Genomic DNA, 15,238 nt, shown 5'->3' on the forward strand with positions numbered 1-15,238 from the left:
TGAACACGCTCCATCACATCGCCATGATGCGGCCTGGCAGCCGTAGTGCCAGGCACCACACACTTAGTGAAGCCTGAGCCCCCACGCCTGGGTCTACACAGCCACGGCGGCAGGGACGGGCTGGAGCAGTGCCGCAGCCGCTGTGGCGCAGTTTCAGCCTCGGCACCCGGTGGAGATGCAACCAGGGCTGCTCCCCCGGCAAGTGCTAGCCATGCCCGGCCACCCCAGCCTCTAACCTGCTCTGTGGGACCCGCCGGAGATGGAGCTGCAGCAAGCTCACTGCATGCACCCAGCGTGCTGCGAGGCCAGCACAGACACCATCCCGACACCCAGCCTGGCACCACAGGAGCGCCCGGCCCGGCTGCTGCACTGGGGAAGGGCTGATCCTGCTCATGGCTCTGGGGGCATGGAACCCGGCGGAGTGCCGCACTCCTGAGCCCCGACACCCGTCCCGGCGCGGCAGCGCCCAGAGCAGATCCTGCCGGCATGGCCCTGCGGAGCAGGGGTCTGCAAATGCCCTCTGAGCATAGCACAGAGCATCGGCCTATGCCACCCACTGCGGAGTGTGAGGACCTGGCAAATGTACCAGCAGCTCCAAAAAAAACAGGTCAAAAGTGGCTCCTCCCAGCAAATTCACGAGTTTTTCTGCGGCCCTGGCCACTCTCCCGGTGCGGCTGCGGCCACAGCAGCAAAGTGCCCCCAAGGGGCGATCACTCCTCATGAAACCTCAGATCAATACCAGCCTTTCCAAAGGCCAAGAGGAAGCAGAGGGAGGATTTATTCCTCCCCAGCCTTTAGGCATCCTTCAGAGCCATTCTGCTGTGGTCTGGCTGGCACAGACCGCACGCGGGCAGCCGCAGCACCCAGCTCAGTCGCACGGTGCAGGAGTCCATCCTGCTGCCCAGCATGGCGCGAGCACAGCTCGCTGCGCCCAAGGGCCAGAGCAGCCCACTGCAGGGATCGCCCACGTGCCCCCTCACCTGGACCCGGCACTGCCCACCCAGCCCCACACCACCAGCCTGCCATGTCCGAGGGGCCGGCCGCCCACACGCACGATGGCCCCCTGTGGCACTGGCCCCTCCACCAGCCCTGCTGGCAGAGCTGCCTAGCAGGCACAGCTGTTGCCCCACCACAGCTCCCCTGGGGCTCATCCTGTGCCTCCATCCCCATGCCCGCATTCCCACGCCTCCATCCCCGTTCCTCCATCCCCATGCATCTGTTCCCATGCTGTGCTCACCCTGGATGAGGCCGCTGGCGGCACCGGGGATGCCCTCGATCTCGGTCACGTTGTTCATGGTGAAGTACTCATCACAGGTGGCGTTGAGGAAGCGGGAGGTGCAGAAAAGCTCCCAGAGCTTGGAGCCCACCGTCTCGTTCCCCTCCACCACCATCTTGGTGCAGAGGTCGAAGCCATGGCGCGAGAGGGTCCTGTTGCCCAGGAGGCAGATCCTGGGGGGGGGTGGGCAGGCACTCAGCCGTGCGCCTGTGCACCCCAGCCCCGCTGCAGCCCCGTGGGACGCTGTACTCACGGGAAGCTTGGCGGGTCGAAGGCCGACTTGATGACACCAGCGTAGATGGCGAGGATGGAGAGGATGACACAGCCCAGGAAGACCAGGGCAAACTTGTTGACGTACTTGACCCCCACGAACACCACAGTGGCCATGCAGGTCAGCACGCAGGTGCCGTACACGCGCATGTTGTTGAGCATCGCAGCCGCCTCCCCACTGGCATCCTCTGCCTTGAAGATGGCCATGGCTGGGAAGATGTAGGCCTGGGAGAGAGTCGTGGCATCACTGTCTGGCTAACGGCCCCATGGAGGGGACCCCAGGGAACGGTCCCTCAGCCCCACTGCAAAGCCTCAGCTCCCTGATGGGTCACGAGGAGTGGGCAGCACGGGCAGGCAAGGGCAGAGCTGCCACGCCAGGATCTGAGCCCTCAACACTGTGCACGGGGAAGGACCAGGCACATACCAGCAGGATTTCGATGGTCCCCAGGATGTACATGGCGCCGGCAAAGGTGGTGCCCAGGTAGAAGCAGAGCCCCACAGCCCCACCAAACTCAGGTCCCAGGGAGCGCGAGATCATGTAGTAGGAGCCACCCGCTGCCGGAGAGAGCAAAAGTGGGTCCCGGCCAGACCCCAGCAGGACCCCCAGCCCTGCCAGGCATCCCTGAGGGCAGGACAGAGCTGGGGCAGCCCTGGACCCCACTGCAGAACAGAGCAGGACGCAGTCTCCAGGGCCCCGGAGCAGCGGGAGCGACTGCACTGGCAAAGCCATTCCCCGGGAGCCCAGCAGTCAGGTGTGATGGCTGCAGGGACACACATCCCCTGGGATGCCAGACAGGTGCTGGAGCCCCAGGGACATGGGCCCTGCTCCGTCCTCCCAGAGGAGCCCTTAGAGCCAGGCTGCCAGGATCAATGGTCCCGCTGTGGCAGCAGGATGATAAATACCTTTAATTATGCTCTGCGCCGGGGTTGTCACTGCCGTGCCCAGCCCGGTGGACTAGCTGGGCTGGCACAGCTCGCCCGCTCCCAGCTCTCCCGGGGCGCTGCGGGGTTGGGCATGCTCTGGGGGAGGCAGCCCAGGGGCACCCGCACGGCCAGACCCCGCCAGTGCCTCCCCAGGGGTAGAGACCACACACAGCAGCGTCCTCGCGTCTGGTGCAGCTTGGGGAGGCCGGCGGGAGAGGCCACCCCACCGCCCAGCCCATGGCGCCCGGCTCCCCATCCTCCTGCCAGCATGTCTCCCTGGCTCCCGCGCGGCCTCGCCAGTCTGGCGGAGGGAGGAGCCGCGGCTGGCGGCTCTCGCTGCCATCTGCACCTTGCGGCTCTGGGGACGGGTGGCAGCTCCGGCTCCGCGCTCCCCCCGGGCCACGGGGAACCCGCGCGGGCTGGTGGCAGAAGGCTGGGGAGCGGCTGGCGGTGACGTCCGCCCTCCCGAGCGCGGCGCAGGGCGGCTGCAGAGCTTGGCCGGCATGGCCCATGGAGCGGGATGGCCTTGGGGGATGCTCTCTGTTTTCCCAGCCCTTTGCCACGCTTGGTCTGGCCCTTCTGGGGCACAGGGCTTCCCGCAGGAGCCCGACCCGGCAGGGAGCCAGCTCCCTTCGCCCTTGACACACACACACACACACACACACGGGCTCTACCTGGCACCACACCGTTGGTGGCAATCGCACTCATGGAAATGGCAGTCAGCATTGTCTGTGGGAAGAAACACAGTGTCAGCACCCAGAAGACCTCCCTCCTCGCTGCGGCAGGGGGACAGGGGAGTGGGAAGGGAGAGCTGGGGCCATGCTGGGACATGGGGCTCCCTGGGGCCACGCTGAGATGTGCCACAGGGCTGGGATGTCCATGGGAGAGCCAGATGGATGGACGGACCGGCAGGCAGGTCCCCTTGGAGGGACCAGCAGCACCGCGAGGGGTGGGGGGTCCCCGGACTGCCCAGGACACTGCCCGTGTTCATCCCCACCAGCCTCTGCCCTGGGGTCACTGTCCTGGCAGGATGGCTCGCTGCAGCACTGCGTGCAGGGCCAGGGCAGGGACCCCCCACCACCACAGCCCCCCCTGCATGGCAGCTACGATCTGGGTCACCATTTGAGCACTGTTCTGCTGCTGATTCCTTTGGGAAGCCGAAGACTTCTCCTTGCTGTGAGTGGGGCAGGGACAGGGGCAGGGGCAGGGGCAGGGACAGGGACAGGGACAGGGGTAGTGTGGGCTGGCAGCTAGTGCACCTCTCCGCAGCCTGGCCAGCTCAGCTGGTGACCCCCAGACCGCAGCTGAGGCCAGCGGGGGTCCGTCACTCACACAAGAGCAGCAGAGGAAGACCATGCAGAAGGACTCCATGATGCCGGCGATCCCCACCACCCACGTGAGGCGCAGGAAGAGAATGACTCCAAAGATGTTCTGGAGGCAGGGCAGGTAGACGCCCATGAAGGTGCCCATCCGTGGGGCCTGCCAAGGGAGCGGGCAGCCATCAGGGCTCACAGGCCTGGCTGGCAGAGGAGCGAGGGGTCCCACTCCTCCTGCAACGCAGCCAGGGACCCCTGGTGAAACCGCCGAACGGCGGGGGCCGAGGGACCCGGCTGTCCCCAGGGCAGCCCGTGACCCAGCACTGCACAGGCAGGGGCTGCGTCCCTCCTGAGTCCCTCACCTGCACTGGCTTCTTCTTGCCCCCATCATTGTTCTCAGCCTCCTCGTGCTCCCGGCTGCCCTGCGGCAGGTTGGTGTAGTTGGCCAGCCCGCTCAGCAGGGACGAGACCATGGGGCTAGTGTCCATCTCCTCCTGTAGAGAGCAGAGCCCCGAGGCGTGAGGACAGTCCTTCGGGACCCTGGCCAGCCCTGGGACCTGGGGACTTTGCCAGATGCTACCCCACTGCCTGCCCCACTGGGCACAGCTGCGGAAGCTGGGGGACCCTGGCCTGGGGCTCCAGTGTGTGCCGGTGCCCAGGGCACAGGTCGGGGTGCTGTGGGACAGCTGCCCAGCTCAGCTCCCTCCCCAGGGACCCTCCCCGCCCCACCGCCCGCGCACCCTACCTCGAAGAGGGCCATGTTCTTGCCATCGTACTCTTTGCCCTTCTCCAGGTCTGTGCTGTTGATGAAGGGGCTGCTCTCCTTGGGATTGCCATCGCCTGCAGAGATGCCACTGGGTCAGCCAGGCAGCCCCTGCCCCAGCCCACACCAGGAGAGCATCCACCCCGCGGGGCTAACGCTACAAGGGGTCATGGCTGCACCCCAGCTCCCACGGGAGGGCTGCCGGGACGATGGGCACCATACTTGCGCCCGATCCCAGAGCAGGCAATGGCAGCCCTGCGTCCCAGACGCCAGCATCGCCTCCCGTGCCACGCACGGGCAGAAGCCGCCCATCCCCAGGAGCCACGTGCTGCCCTGCCCAGCCGGGCCGGCGCGCGGACCCGCCGGAGCGCATCCACGCAGTGAGGTGAGCGGTGTGGATCCAGGGGGAACCCTCCCGGCGGGACAGCTGGCAGCAATAACTCACGGCGCGGGGTGCCCGCGGGTGAGCGCGCCGGGGCTGCCCGCAGCGCTGCATCTGCAGGCGCAGGATGCGGCCGGCTGCTCAGCGTGCCACCGCGGAGGGGGACAGTCCCGGCGCGATGCCTGGGAGAAGGGCGAGCGGCCAGATGTCTGGTCCTGCTCCCTGACGTGCACCACAGGAGCAGGGCAGCAGCCTCACCGGCTGCGCCGCAAGGCGGGGAAGCAGCCGGCGATGCCGCTGCCGAGGGCAGGCACTGCTGCTCTGCGCGGGGCAGAGGAGCCGCCTGCAGCGGTGCAGAGCCCGCAGAGCTGCTGGGACAGGGCCGTGGCTGCTCGCTGCGTTAACGACCTCGTGCAGAAGAAACCCGGAGTCGGCTTAACAGCAAGGAAAACAGCCGAGCTGCAGAGCAGCAGAAATAAATCAGGCTGGAAATGGAGCGGCAGCGAGGATGGTGCCGCCGGAGTGGCGCAGCTCTGAGCGGAGGCCCAGAGGGGAGGGGGGCAGAGGCCGCGTGGGCGTGGGGAGCCAAAGGACATGGTGCTGGGCAGAGTGGCTCTGCGGTCGACGGCCCCCTCGGCACAGGGAAACCGGGGCAGCCGGGCCTGGTCCCTGGCCCTGGGCAGGAGCAGAGGGGCTCCCCACCACACACCCATCCCCGCCACCATCGCCCCGCAGCCAGGGCACTCACACTGCTGGCGGCAGCAGCACTGCTGGGCAGGCTGCCTGCACAGGCAGGGTTACAGACCTGCTCCGCACCCTGGGCCCAGGGCGAGAGCCGTCCCCTCCGCCGGCCTTGAGCGTGGAGCCCGGGAGCACCCAGGGGCACAGGGGCTTCCCATGGGCCAGGGCGGTGCAGCCACCCACGCACCACGGCAGCCCCGGGACAGACCCCGCAACTGTTTAGAGCAGCCCGGTCCTTTGAAGACCGCCTGCCTGCTGCCAGTTGACTCATATTCGGGATCCTGGGAGCCGTTTTGCCTGTGTGCGGTGGTGATTCACCATCTGCAATTTCCCCGGCAGACGCGGTGCTCCTGCCTGACCGCGAGGTGAAGCCCCAAGCGCCGCAGGTGACGCCAACCCGCGGGTTGGCCCTCTGCCTCCCGCCGGTCCCCGGGCTCCTCCTGCGTGGAGCGGTGGGGCGGCAGTGTCCCCGATGGCGCACCCAAACTGTGGGGCAGAGCCCGCAGGCTCTTCCTGTGCAGGAATGGCCATGGCGGCAGCAGCGGGACACCCTGGCCCACGGGTCCGGCCGGCCTCACTCCGGAGCCCCCTCGGACGCACGCCCAGCGCCATGCGCTGAACCGCCGACTCATGCCGTGCCCCGTGTCCCCCACCGAAGGGTGCACGGGTGGTTCTCAGCATGATCCTTGCTCTGGGTTTGGCCTAAAGCGCTGCACCCAGCGCTCGTTAGGTAACAGCGGTGGCGTGGGCTGGCACCCACCCGCTCGCCACAGCTCCCACCCACCCGCACCGGCTCCGGGGACGTTCCACCGCGTCAAGGGGGCTGCCCTCCAGGCCGACGGCGCACGGGCGTGAGGGCGCGGGACCGGGGGGTGTCCGGAGCCCACCTCCGCGCCTCGGGACCGAGCGGCGCCTCGGGGGCACGGCACGGGGGGCAGCCTGGCAGGGCGATGTGCTCGCAGCCTGGCGAGGCCCTGGAACCCCACCGGGAGAGCGGAGCCCGCGGGGGCCTCGCCTCGCCTCGCCGCCTGGTACCCGACCGACGACATCACCGTGCTGGTTTCCATGGCAACGGCGAGCCACGGCCGCCTCGGCTCCCGCTCTTATGTAACGGCGCAGGCGGCCGGACGCCGGCCCCGCACAGCACCCGCGCCCCGGCCCACCAGCACCCACCGGACGGCACGGCCGAGCCCCCCCAGGCCTGGCACTGCCCGGCTCCTCCCGACAGACGCCAGCAGCACCCCGGGGTGCCCATGCTCCGAGCCACCGGCACCACAACGGCACCCAAACCTCGCAGCCCCTCCAACCCCCCGGTCCGGGGCACTGCCCTTCTCCGGCACCGCAGGGCCCATGGCCCCGGGCCGGCATCGCCCAGGCTGCCAGGGACGGCCCCGGGGGCACAGGAGCCCCTCGCTGCGTGATGCCACCGGGAAAGGCCCCGGGAATGGCGGGAGGTGGGGGAACACGGGGACGTGCACATGGCGCAGCTCCGGCGTCCCCGGGGCACGGCTCGGGGTGGGGGGGGGACCCTCGGCCACCCGCCTCGCCCCTGGCCCCCCCAGGCTGGAAGGAGTTAAGCGCCAGGGCCGCGGGGTCCCAGGTGACAACGCGCTCCCCGCTCCTGCCGGAGACCATTTTGCCGCAGAGGGGCCGGTGCAGCCTCTCCCCGGCGGCTGCCACGGGATTTGTGCGGGCAGGGGCGGGCAGGGGTGGGCTGGGGCACTGCAGCCCCCCCCCCCCCCGGGCAGGGCCCACCCCGTCCCCACCCGCCACGGCCAGTCCCCGCCCGGCGGCACGGAGGGGGTGACACCTCCCGGCCTCGGGGACACGGGGGGGCCACTGCCAGGTGTCCCCCCAGCCCCACCAGCGCTCGCCGGGCCTTGCCCGTGCCCCGCTTCCCCGGGGCGGGAGCGCAGGACGGGGCTGGGCAGCGCTAAGGCCGGGCAGCCCGGTGTGGGAGGCAGTGGGAGCGGAGCAGAGCTGAGCCGTGCCAGGCTTCGATCCCGGCGCTCAGCCGCCCCCTTCCCCAGGGATCACTCGACATGAATCGGCCTTTTAATTTGCTGCGGCGGCTGGAAGGGCTCGCGGCGGGATTGCTGGCAGGAACCCGCAGCCCCGCGGCGGGCACCACGCAGTCCCGCTCGCGGCAGGCCTTACCGCCGGCCCTGCCAGCCCGGGGCATCCCAAAGCCGACCCCGCTGCCCGCCCCGGCAGTCCAGGCCCCCAGAGCCGAGGGACCGTCCATGTGCCCCCGGGAGCTCGCCTGCCCCACAGGGCTGCAGCACCAGCCACGATCTGATTCCCTAATGGCTTTTTACTCAGCCCTAAATTGGGTTGGGAAGCGTCACGTCCCTTATCCCAAATCCTCCCTAATCGCTTTACATGGCGCAAGGCACCGAGCACTGGCTGGGGGGAGCCCAGGCATCCAAACCCTACAGGCTAATTAACCAGAGCTGCTGCCAGGGCTGCTGCCTGCTCCTGCCTGGCCACGGCCAGCCTGTCCCCTCCACAGCACACCACGAGGGCCAGCTCCCTCACGGCCGCCACATACGGTGAGCCCTGGCCAGGGACATCGGGCGCTGGGGCTGCGGCACTGGCCAGGAGGAGCAGCAGGCGAGGGGGGATGCGGTGGGGGCAGCCCTGGCCCCACGCTCCCCCTGCACCTCCATTTGTGCTCCTGCAGTGCCCCAGGGCCTGCCGGATGCTGGCACAGGGGTGCTGACAGCTTAGAGACCCCCTGTGCGGGCCTGGCCGCTGGCCCCTCCTGCGCCACCTCCCCCGTGGGGCTCCCACTCGTGCCCCGCACCGGTCCCACCAGCCTCAGGGGCAGCAGCAGTGCGGCGGCTGCTCACAGCACCCAGGGATGCCCTGGGGCTCCCCGCAAGGTGCGCAGGGCACCTTGACTTTTGCCAGAGTGTTCGACAGCACTGGCTGGCGAGCAGCCTCCTCCAGCTCCTCAGGGCTCTGCCTGCAGCCGGCGGCAAGGGGCACCCCAGGGTGACCCCAGCAAGCACACGGGTGAGCACGTGGCCCTGTCTGATGTCCCCAGCTGCTGCCATTTCGCAGGAGCTGCTGGCCGGTGAGGCTACGGTGATGTTCTGTCACCCCCAGCCATCAAGGGGATTCGGCCACACGTCCACAGGCCTGGCCCTGGGCTGCTGGCCTGGGGGTGCCTAAGGCAGATGAGGATGGCTAAGGGGTCCTTATGGTGGCTGGCACCTCTGCTCCCACCCAGGCTTCCTTTTCCCCTGAGCAAGGGTATCTGCCAGCTGCCCCGGGCAGGGTAACCTCAGAGAGGCCACGGAGCCCCGTGCCCCTCGCCAAGGCAGAGGCTACCTTGTCCGGCTGCAGCTCTGGTGGCCGGAGCAGCCCTGGCTCGTGCTGGCAGTGCATGCAGCAGTGCCGTCTCCCGGCTGCAGCGTGGTGGTGGGGTAGGGTAGGGTGGAATGGGGTGGGGAGAGGTGGGATGCTCCCCCCACCCCAGGGCTGCGCGTCGCCCCTCCAGCCAGCAGGCACAGCAAGTGGCCTTTTGGGCTGGATTCCTTCACTGCCTGACCCAAATTGGACCAACTGCTACTTCAGACCTATCCTCTTCCTTCCTAAACCTGGGATTATCCTCCCTTTGATCAGCCGGCCCTGCAGGCGCAGGATTTCCAGCACAGGCGCTTTGGCTGGCTGCGTTTAAACAGCTTCCCAGATTCTCACACAGCCCGAGCCCTGCCTTGGAAATGGCCGTGGACACAAGCTGCAGCAAAGCCTCCCAGCCCTGGGTCTCCCCTCCTTGGGCAGCCTGGTGCCTGCAGGCTGGGGTGCCGGCACAGCAGCCTGCAGCGGGGCTGCGTCTGACATTTCCATACCCCAAACAGAGCATGCATGCTGCCAGTCTGGACACTGCAGGCAGCAGTCCTGCCTGCTTTCCCCGCTCCCCACCACCTCCCCAGAGGGTCTGCCACCGGCCCAGCCCTCGCCGGGCTGCCAGGTCTGGAGCCCTTCCAGCCCTTGTCATGAGGCTCTCACAGGCTGTCCAGCACAGGGACCTGCAGCGGGGATGCTGCTTGGCCTTTCCAACAGAAATGGCCTAAGTAAGTGGCACCCAGGGCTTCAGCAGCTCTGCTGGGCTCTGCAAGTCACTGGCCGGCCAGCGCTGGAGCAGCCGGCATGCGTGGGGGGGCCCCGCTGGCATGCAACAGCTCTGCCACCCCCCTGGGGCGTCCACGGTCACTGCAGACAGATCCCGCGCAGGGAGCTTAGTGCGACCCTCGGGGGGGGGGGGGTAATCCCCCCCCCCCCCCCCGCAGCAGCTGCCCTCAGCATGGGTACAGGGGGCTCTACCATCGCCCTCCCCACAGATGCTTCCCTCCTCTCCCAAGCTCCCCAGGGCCCCCACCACCTCCAGGTCCATACCCACCAGCCCACAGGGCACCATCTCGCCAGGCCCAGCTCCAGGGGCAGTCTGCCTGGTCCATCTGTAGTGGCACCATGTCCAGCCCTCCCACCAGACCCCAGCAAGGCAGAAACGCCTGCCACCACGCCGCCGGCACTGCTGCACTGATGGAAATGCAGCGAGTGGGATAGATCCTGGTGCTGCAGAGGGCAAGGGGAGGGCAAGAGCCCAGGGAAGGGCACGGCCGGGGGCCAGCACAGCTCCCCCCAGCCCAGCAAGATACCCCCAGAAGACTCCTGCCAGCCCTGACCTTGAGTGGAGCTGTGAATAAACAAGCAAATAAACAGGTTCAGGTCGGCGGAGCGGAGCAAACACCAAAAGCCTCGTCGTGGCTGTGCCCAGAGCCTCGCTGCAGGCAGCCAGGGACTTACGCAGCGACTGCCAGAGCTGGCTGTCCCCTCCTGGCTGGGGCTTTCAGCAGACCCCGGGCGGGGACCTGGTGAGGGGACCTGGTGGGGGGCTGGGGAGAGTCAGAGAGGCACCGCAGGTCCCCTCGGGCACATCACTGACATTTCCCTGGCTCCAACCCATCCCTGTGCCCGACAGAAACACCTGCAGGAGAGGGTGCTGCGCTGGCCCAGCTGCCTGGGCACCTGGGGCTGGACATGGCCCTGCAGGGGCCCGAGGACCCTCCGCAGCAGCTTGGCTGTCGGTGGGTGCCCCGGCAAGAGCTCAGGCCACAGCGCCAGCAGTCACAGGGCTGCTGCCAGGGCCTGGTGGCCCCACCGCCCGCGGGGCTGCAGCCCCGGACCCTCGCCCGCAGCTCGCAGCGGCCCTGCCCGCCTGCACTGCGCCGGGGCTGCAGCATGCCCGGCACGGCACGGGTTGGCAGGGAATGGCACAGCTCAGACCGACTGGCAGGGCACGGCACGGGCTAGACCGAGCGGGGCAGCTCGGCTCGGCTCGGCTTGGCACGGCATGGCACGGCTTGGCACGACATGGCACGACAAGGCTCGGCACGGCACAGCTCGGCTGGGCGCTGCAGAGCGCAGCGGCCGCGGGGCGAGCGGCTCCCGCCGGCCCCGGCGCAGGGCCCGGGCGGCCGCTTCAGCACCGCGGACAGCGGCAGCACAGCGGACAGCGGCGGCGGCCCCAGGAGACGGCGGGTGCGGGGGGGGGCGGCGGGAACGGGGGGGGGCGGCAGCGGGGACGAGGGAGGTGGTAGAGAGGGGTGGGGGGGCGGCAGCCGGAGATGGGGGGCGGCAGTAGGGAGGGCTGGGGGGGGGCGGCAGCGGGGATGTGGGAGGCGGTAGGGAGGGATGTGGAGGAGGTAGGCAGGGATGGGGGGGCGGCAGCCGGAGGGGGGAAGACGGTAGGGAGGGATCGGGAGGAGGTAGCCGGGGGGGGGGGGCGAAGGGGGGGCGGCAGCCGGGCACGGGGACCCCTGCGGGGGTCCCGGGCGGGCGGGAGCGGGTCGGCGCAGCGGCCGCCGGGCTCTGCTCGGGAGATGGTGGTGGCCGGCGCCCGGCGGGATCGCCCGGAGCGCAGCCCGCAGCCCCCGCTCGGAGGAGGCTCCCCGGCAAGCTCCGGGCACGGCTCAGCACCGCCGCAGCCGCTGCTCCAGCCGCGCCGCCGTTTCCCGGGGCTGCCGCAGCGGCGGGAGCGGGGCCGGGGCTGAGCGGAGGCGCCGGCAGCGGGAGCGGGAGCAGCCCCGCATCGCCCGCACCGCCCGCCGCAGCCCCGCGGGGCCGCGGACCGAGAGCCGCCGTCGCGGCCGGTGCCGGTGCCGCCCGCCTGCCCCGCGGCGGGGTCCAGCGGCCGCGGCCCCCCCCCTCCGCCCCCAGCCTTCGCGGCCCCCGGCTCCGCGCCGCCTCCGCCACCCGCTCGGCGCCGAGCCCCGGGCCCCAGCCCGGCAGGGGCGGCCGCCCCGAGCTCCCCCGGTCCCCCGGTCCCGGTCCCTCACCTTGGCTGGCGCCGCCGTCGCCGTCCTCGCAGTCGGCCAGGTTGTTCAGCATGGCGCCGGCTGCCCGCGGCCGCACGCTGCTGCCCGGGAGCTGCGAGCGCCGCGCTCCGCAGCCAGCCGCGTCCCCGCGCCGCCCCCCGCCGCCGCCGGTGGGAGGGGGCTGCAGTGCGGAGGCGCCCGGGCTCACGGCTCGCTGCTGCCGGCGGAGCCCAGCCCGGCCGCTCACTTCATCACGTATGCAGGAGGCATTGCCCCCGCCGCTGCGGGGAGGGGAGCAGCGGCAGGCAGGGGCGAGGCGGGGGAGGGCGCGGAGCGGAGCGCACGCCGCCTCCCGGCTGAGCCGGGCGGGGGGAGGAACTAGGGCACGGCAGCGCTGCGGGCCCCGGCTGGCGCGGGCGGGACGGCCCCGCACCCCGCACCGGCCCCCGCACCCCGCACCAGCCCCGCACCCCGCACCGGGCACCGCACCAGCCCCCTCACCCCGCGCCGGGCCCCGGCGCAGCCCCGGGACCGGGCATCCGGCTCGGGGTGCACAGTGGGACAGACCCTGCATCTGCGGGACCGACGCTGAGGCCTGGGGTCAGGGCAACCCCCTGCCCCGGCAGCCCTGGCCCCTGCCCGCAGCGGCGGGCAGCTCTCGGTGGAGGGGGGGCAGCTGCCGGTGGGGACCCCTCTGCAGGCAACAGGGCCCGGGCCGGGGGCGAAGCCCCCCCCGCCCGCACAGCAGGACCGGCCTGCAGCCACCATCATCCAAGGGCAACCCGGGGAGGAGGGGGATGGCCAGAGCACCCAGCAGCGGGGCCAGGGGTCCGGTAGAGGCTGCCGACCCCGCTCTGCTCAGCCAGGCTGCAGCAGCCGTGCAGAGCGGGGAACGCTGCCCGCAGAGGGGAGCGGGCTTGGCCGGGGTCACACCGCACCCAGGAACACCCCGGCACAGCACCCCCTCAGACCAGCAGCCTGGCAGGCCTGGGGCTGACCCTGGAGAAGGGCTGTGAAGGGGCCGACCCCCCCCCCGGGCCCTGCTGCCTCCTGTGGAGCCCCTGGCCCTCGCAGCCCGTCCCCCAGCAGGGCCGCGGGGCTCAGGGCCACCTTTGGGCTGGGGGCTGCCCACAGGACGCCGCTGACCCTGCAGGGCCGCTCGCAGCCCCCCCTTCTCTCACCCACTTAATCCGGGAGGATCCCGGAGCCGGAGCTGGCTGCAGCTCCCGGCATCTCCTCCGGAGCAGGCTGAGATCATGACAGCCCGCTGGCGTTAGTTACTTCTTGACGGCTGTAATTAATTGTTTACTTTCTCCTGGTACGGGGCCAGCTGCTCTGCAGCGCAGAGGCTCCCCGGCCCTCACCTTGCGGGGCAGGGGGGCTCGGACCCCTCGCACCGGCCCTGCCAGCAGCCCCAGCCCCTGCTCTGCCTGCTGCAGCCAGGACCCCCGGGCCCCACGTCTCCGAGGCCCCACACCGGCACAGCCCCAGCCCCATGGCAAACGGCGCAGGACGGCCCGCAGGCAGGGTGGGCAGCTCAGTGGCTGCCTCAGCACGGGCAGAGCACTGCCACCCCCCACCTCGCTCGGTCCCCACCCACCCTTCCTGCCCAGGACCCTGTGCACCGGCCGCAGCGTGGGCCTGCCCGTGCCCAGCCGCACCAGCACAGTCCCCTCGCCCCCGCGTCCCTCGGCCTTGAGTGGGAGCCAGGGCTGGAGCAAGGGGCTGGCCCGCTCCCAAGGGACGGCACTGGCCCCCGCACGCTGCCTGCACAGCCAGGGCTGCAGGCAGGACACAGCGGGCAGAGCCGCTCTCACTGGCGGGTCCTGGGGTGTTTGCAGAGCCCACCCACACGCGGAGGCTGTGGCCAGGCAGAGGGGCAGCAGGGCGGGGGCTGCGCAGGGGCCAGCCAGCCACGGCGAGTGCCGAGCGCTGAGGGGGTGGTTTTGCGCAGGAGGCCGCAGCGCGTGGGCTCCGCACAAGAGGGATTTTCCTGCTAAAACAGATGGGGGGAGGGAGCACGTGAAAGACCACTAATCCCCTAATCCTTGGATTATGGCTCCATTTCAGGGGCTGGGATTTGCTGGCAGCGCAGGGGGGCTACGCTATCGCCTGCATTTGCTTAGCCCATGCGCAGGGTCCCACCTGCATGGGGGGCCACATCGAGGGTGTCCCTGGGGCAGAGCCAGTCCGTAGGGGTTCAATCCCCCAGCACAGCACTGATTTAACCCTGGCCTGTGAACGGGATGCCCTCGGGCTGGGGTACATGGCCCCAGCATGCCAGGAGCAGAGAGGCTTGGCATGGCTTGGGCAGCACCCATGCCCTTGCGCTGCCTGCGGCCCCGGTGCCAGACCCCTTTCCCGGCACCCTGCAATGCCCAGGGTGCCGGGAAAGGGGTCTGGCACCGGGGCCGCAGGCAGCACAAGGGCATGCATGGAGGAGCTGGAGATGGAGGGAGGCAGACGGCTTTCCCTGGGCATGGCGGCGGGAGGATCAGCTGCAAGTGGCACCCGAGCCTGGGTGCAGGCAGGATCCTGACATGGGGCCAGGCATGGCATCAGTGCCCCACATAACTGCAAGAGGCTGCCCAGAAATGACGAGGGAGAGCTGCGCAGCTCCTCTGCCAGGCCAAGGGGTTGGCACAGCACAGCCGGACCACCCTGCCACAATGCTTCTGCACCCGCCCTGGGATGGAGACTGCTGAGATGTGTGAGACCCCCAAGAGCCAGAGCTGGCCCGGGACACAGAACATCCCTGCAAACTGCCACTGCAGACCCCGCAGAGCCCCCCGAGCACGTCCCAGACCCCCCTGCACCTGCCAGGTCGCGCAGAGCCCGGGTGGGGGGAACCGTCCCCACAGCAGGCGTCCCAGCAGCCAGCCGCACAGCCCTTGCCTGTCCTGTCACCGGCAGCGGTCAAACCTCCCAGGAGCGAGACATGTGCCGGAGGCGCTGGGAAACCTCCTGAGGGCACAGAGCCTGCAGCCTGGCAGCAGCCCGCCCGGGAGGCGAGGGTGGCTGCGCTACAGAGATGGCAGTCGGCACGCTGCACTGCCTGCAGCGATCCCTGGGCACTGTCGGCAGCCTGCCCAACCCACACCCTCCCTGGACAGGAGACCCCATTGTCGAGGCTCGGCAGGGTGCTCCTCGCAGCACGGGGGGGCTCGGGGGCATGAGGCCAGGCAGTGTGGCAGTCCCTGGGAGCTGAGGCAGGAGAGACCCCAAGAGGACAGAGGGAGG

At 70.2% G+C, this 15,238-nt stretch overlaps 1 protein-coding gene across 3 annotated transcripts in view; it reads right to left on the bottom strand.

Moving 5' to 3' along the window:
* The window catches only part of SLC12A5 (solute carrier family 12 member 5), a 34,006-nt gene that overhangs the window by 14,893 nt on the left and 3,875 nt on the right, over positions 1-15,238 (bottom strand). For 2 of the 3 annotated variants that reach the window (XM_030007575.2, XM_041122135.1), the window contains exons 2-8: positions 4,532-4,626; positions 4,149-4,280; positions 3,803-3,949; positions 3,145-3,199; positions 1,971-2,101; positions 1,530-1,771; positions 1,238-1,449 (exon numbers count right to left, since the gene is read on the bottom strand). In XM_030007575.2, coding sequence (XP_029863435.1) covers positions 1,238-1,449; positions 1,530-1,771; positions 1,971-2,101; positions 3,145-3,199; positions 3,803-3,949; positions 4,149-4,280; positions 4,532-4,626 — 1,014 coding nt within the window. Of the gene's footprint in view, positions 1-1,237; positions 1,450-1,529; positions 1,772-1,970; positions 2,102-3,144; positions 3,200-3,802; positions 3,950-4,148; positions 4,281-4,531; positions 4,627-12,019; positions 12,322-15,238 lie in introns of those variants that run through there. The other variant, XM_030007576.2, reaches the window with a different exon arrangement.

The sequence above is a fragment of the Aquila chrysaetos genome, chromosome 3 (assembly GCF_900496995.4).
Source record: "Aquila chrysaetos chrysaetos chromosome 3, bAquChr1.4, whole genome shotgun sequence".
NCBI classification, from domain to species: domain Eukaryota; kingdom Metazoa; phylum Chordata; class Aves; order Accipitriformes; family Accipitridae; genus Aquila; species Aquila chrysaetos.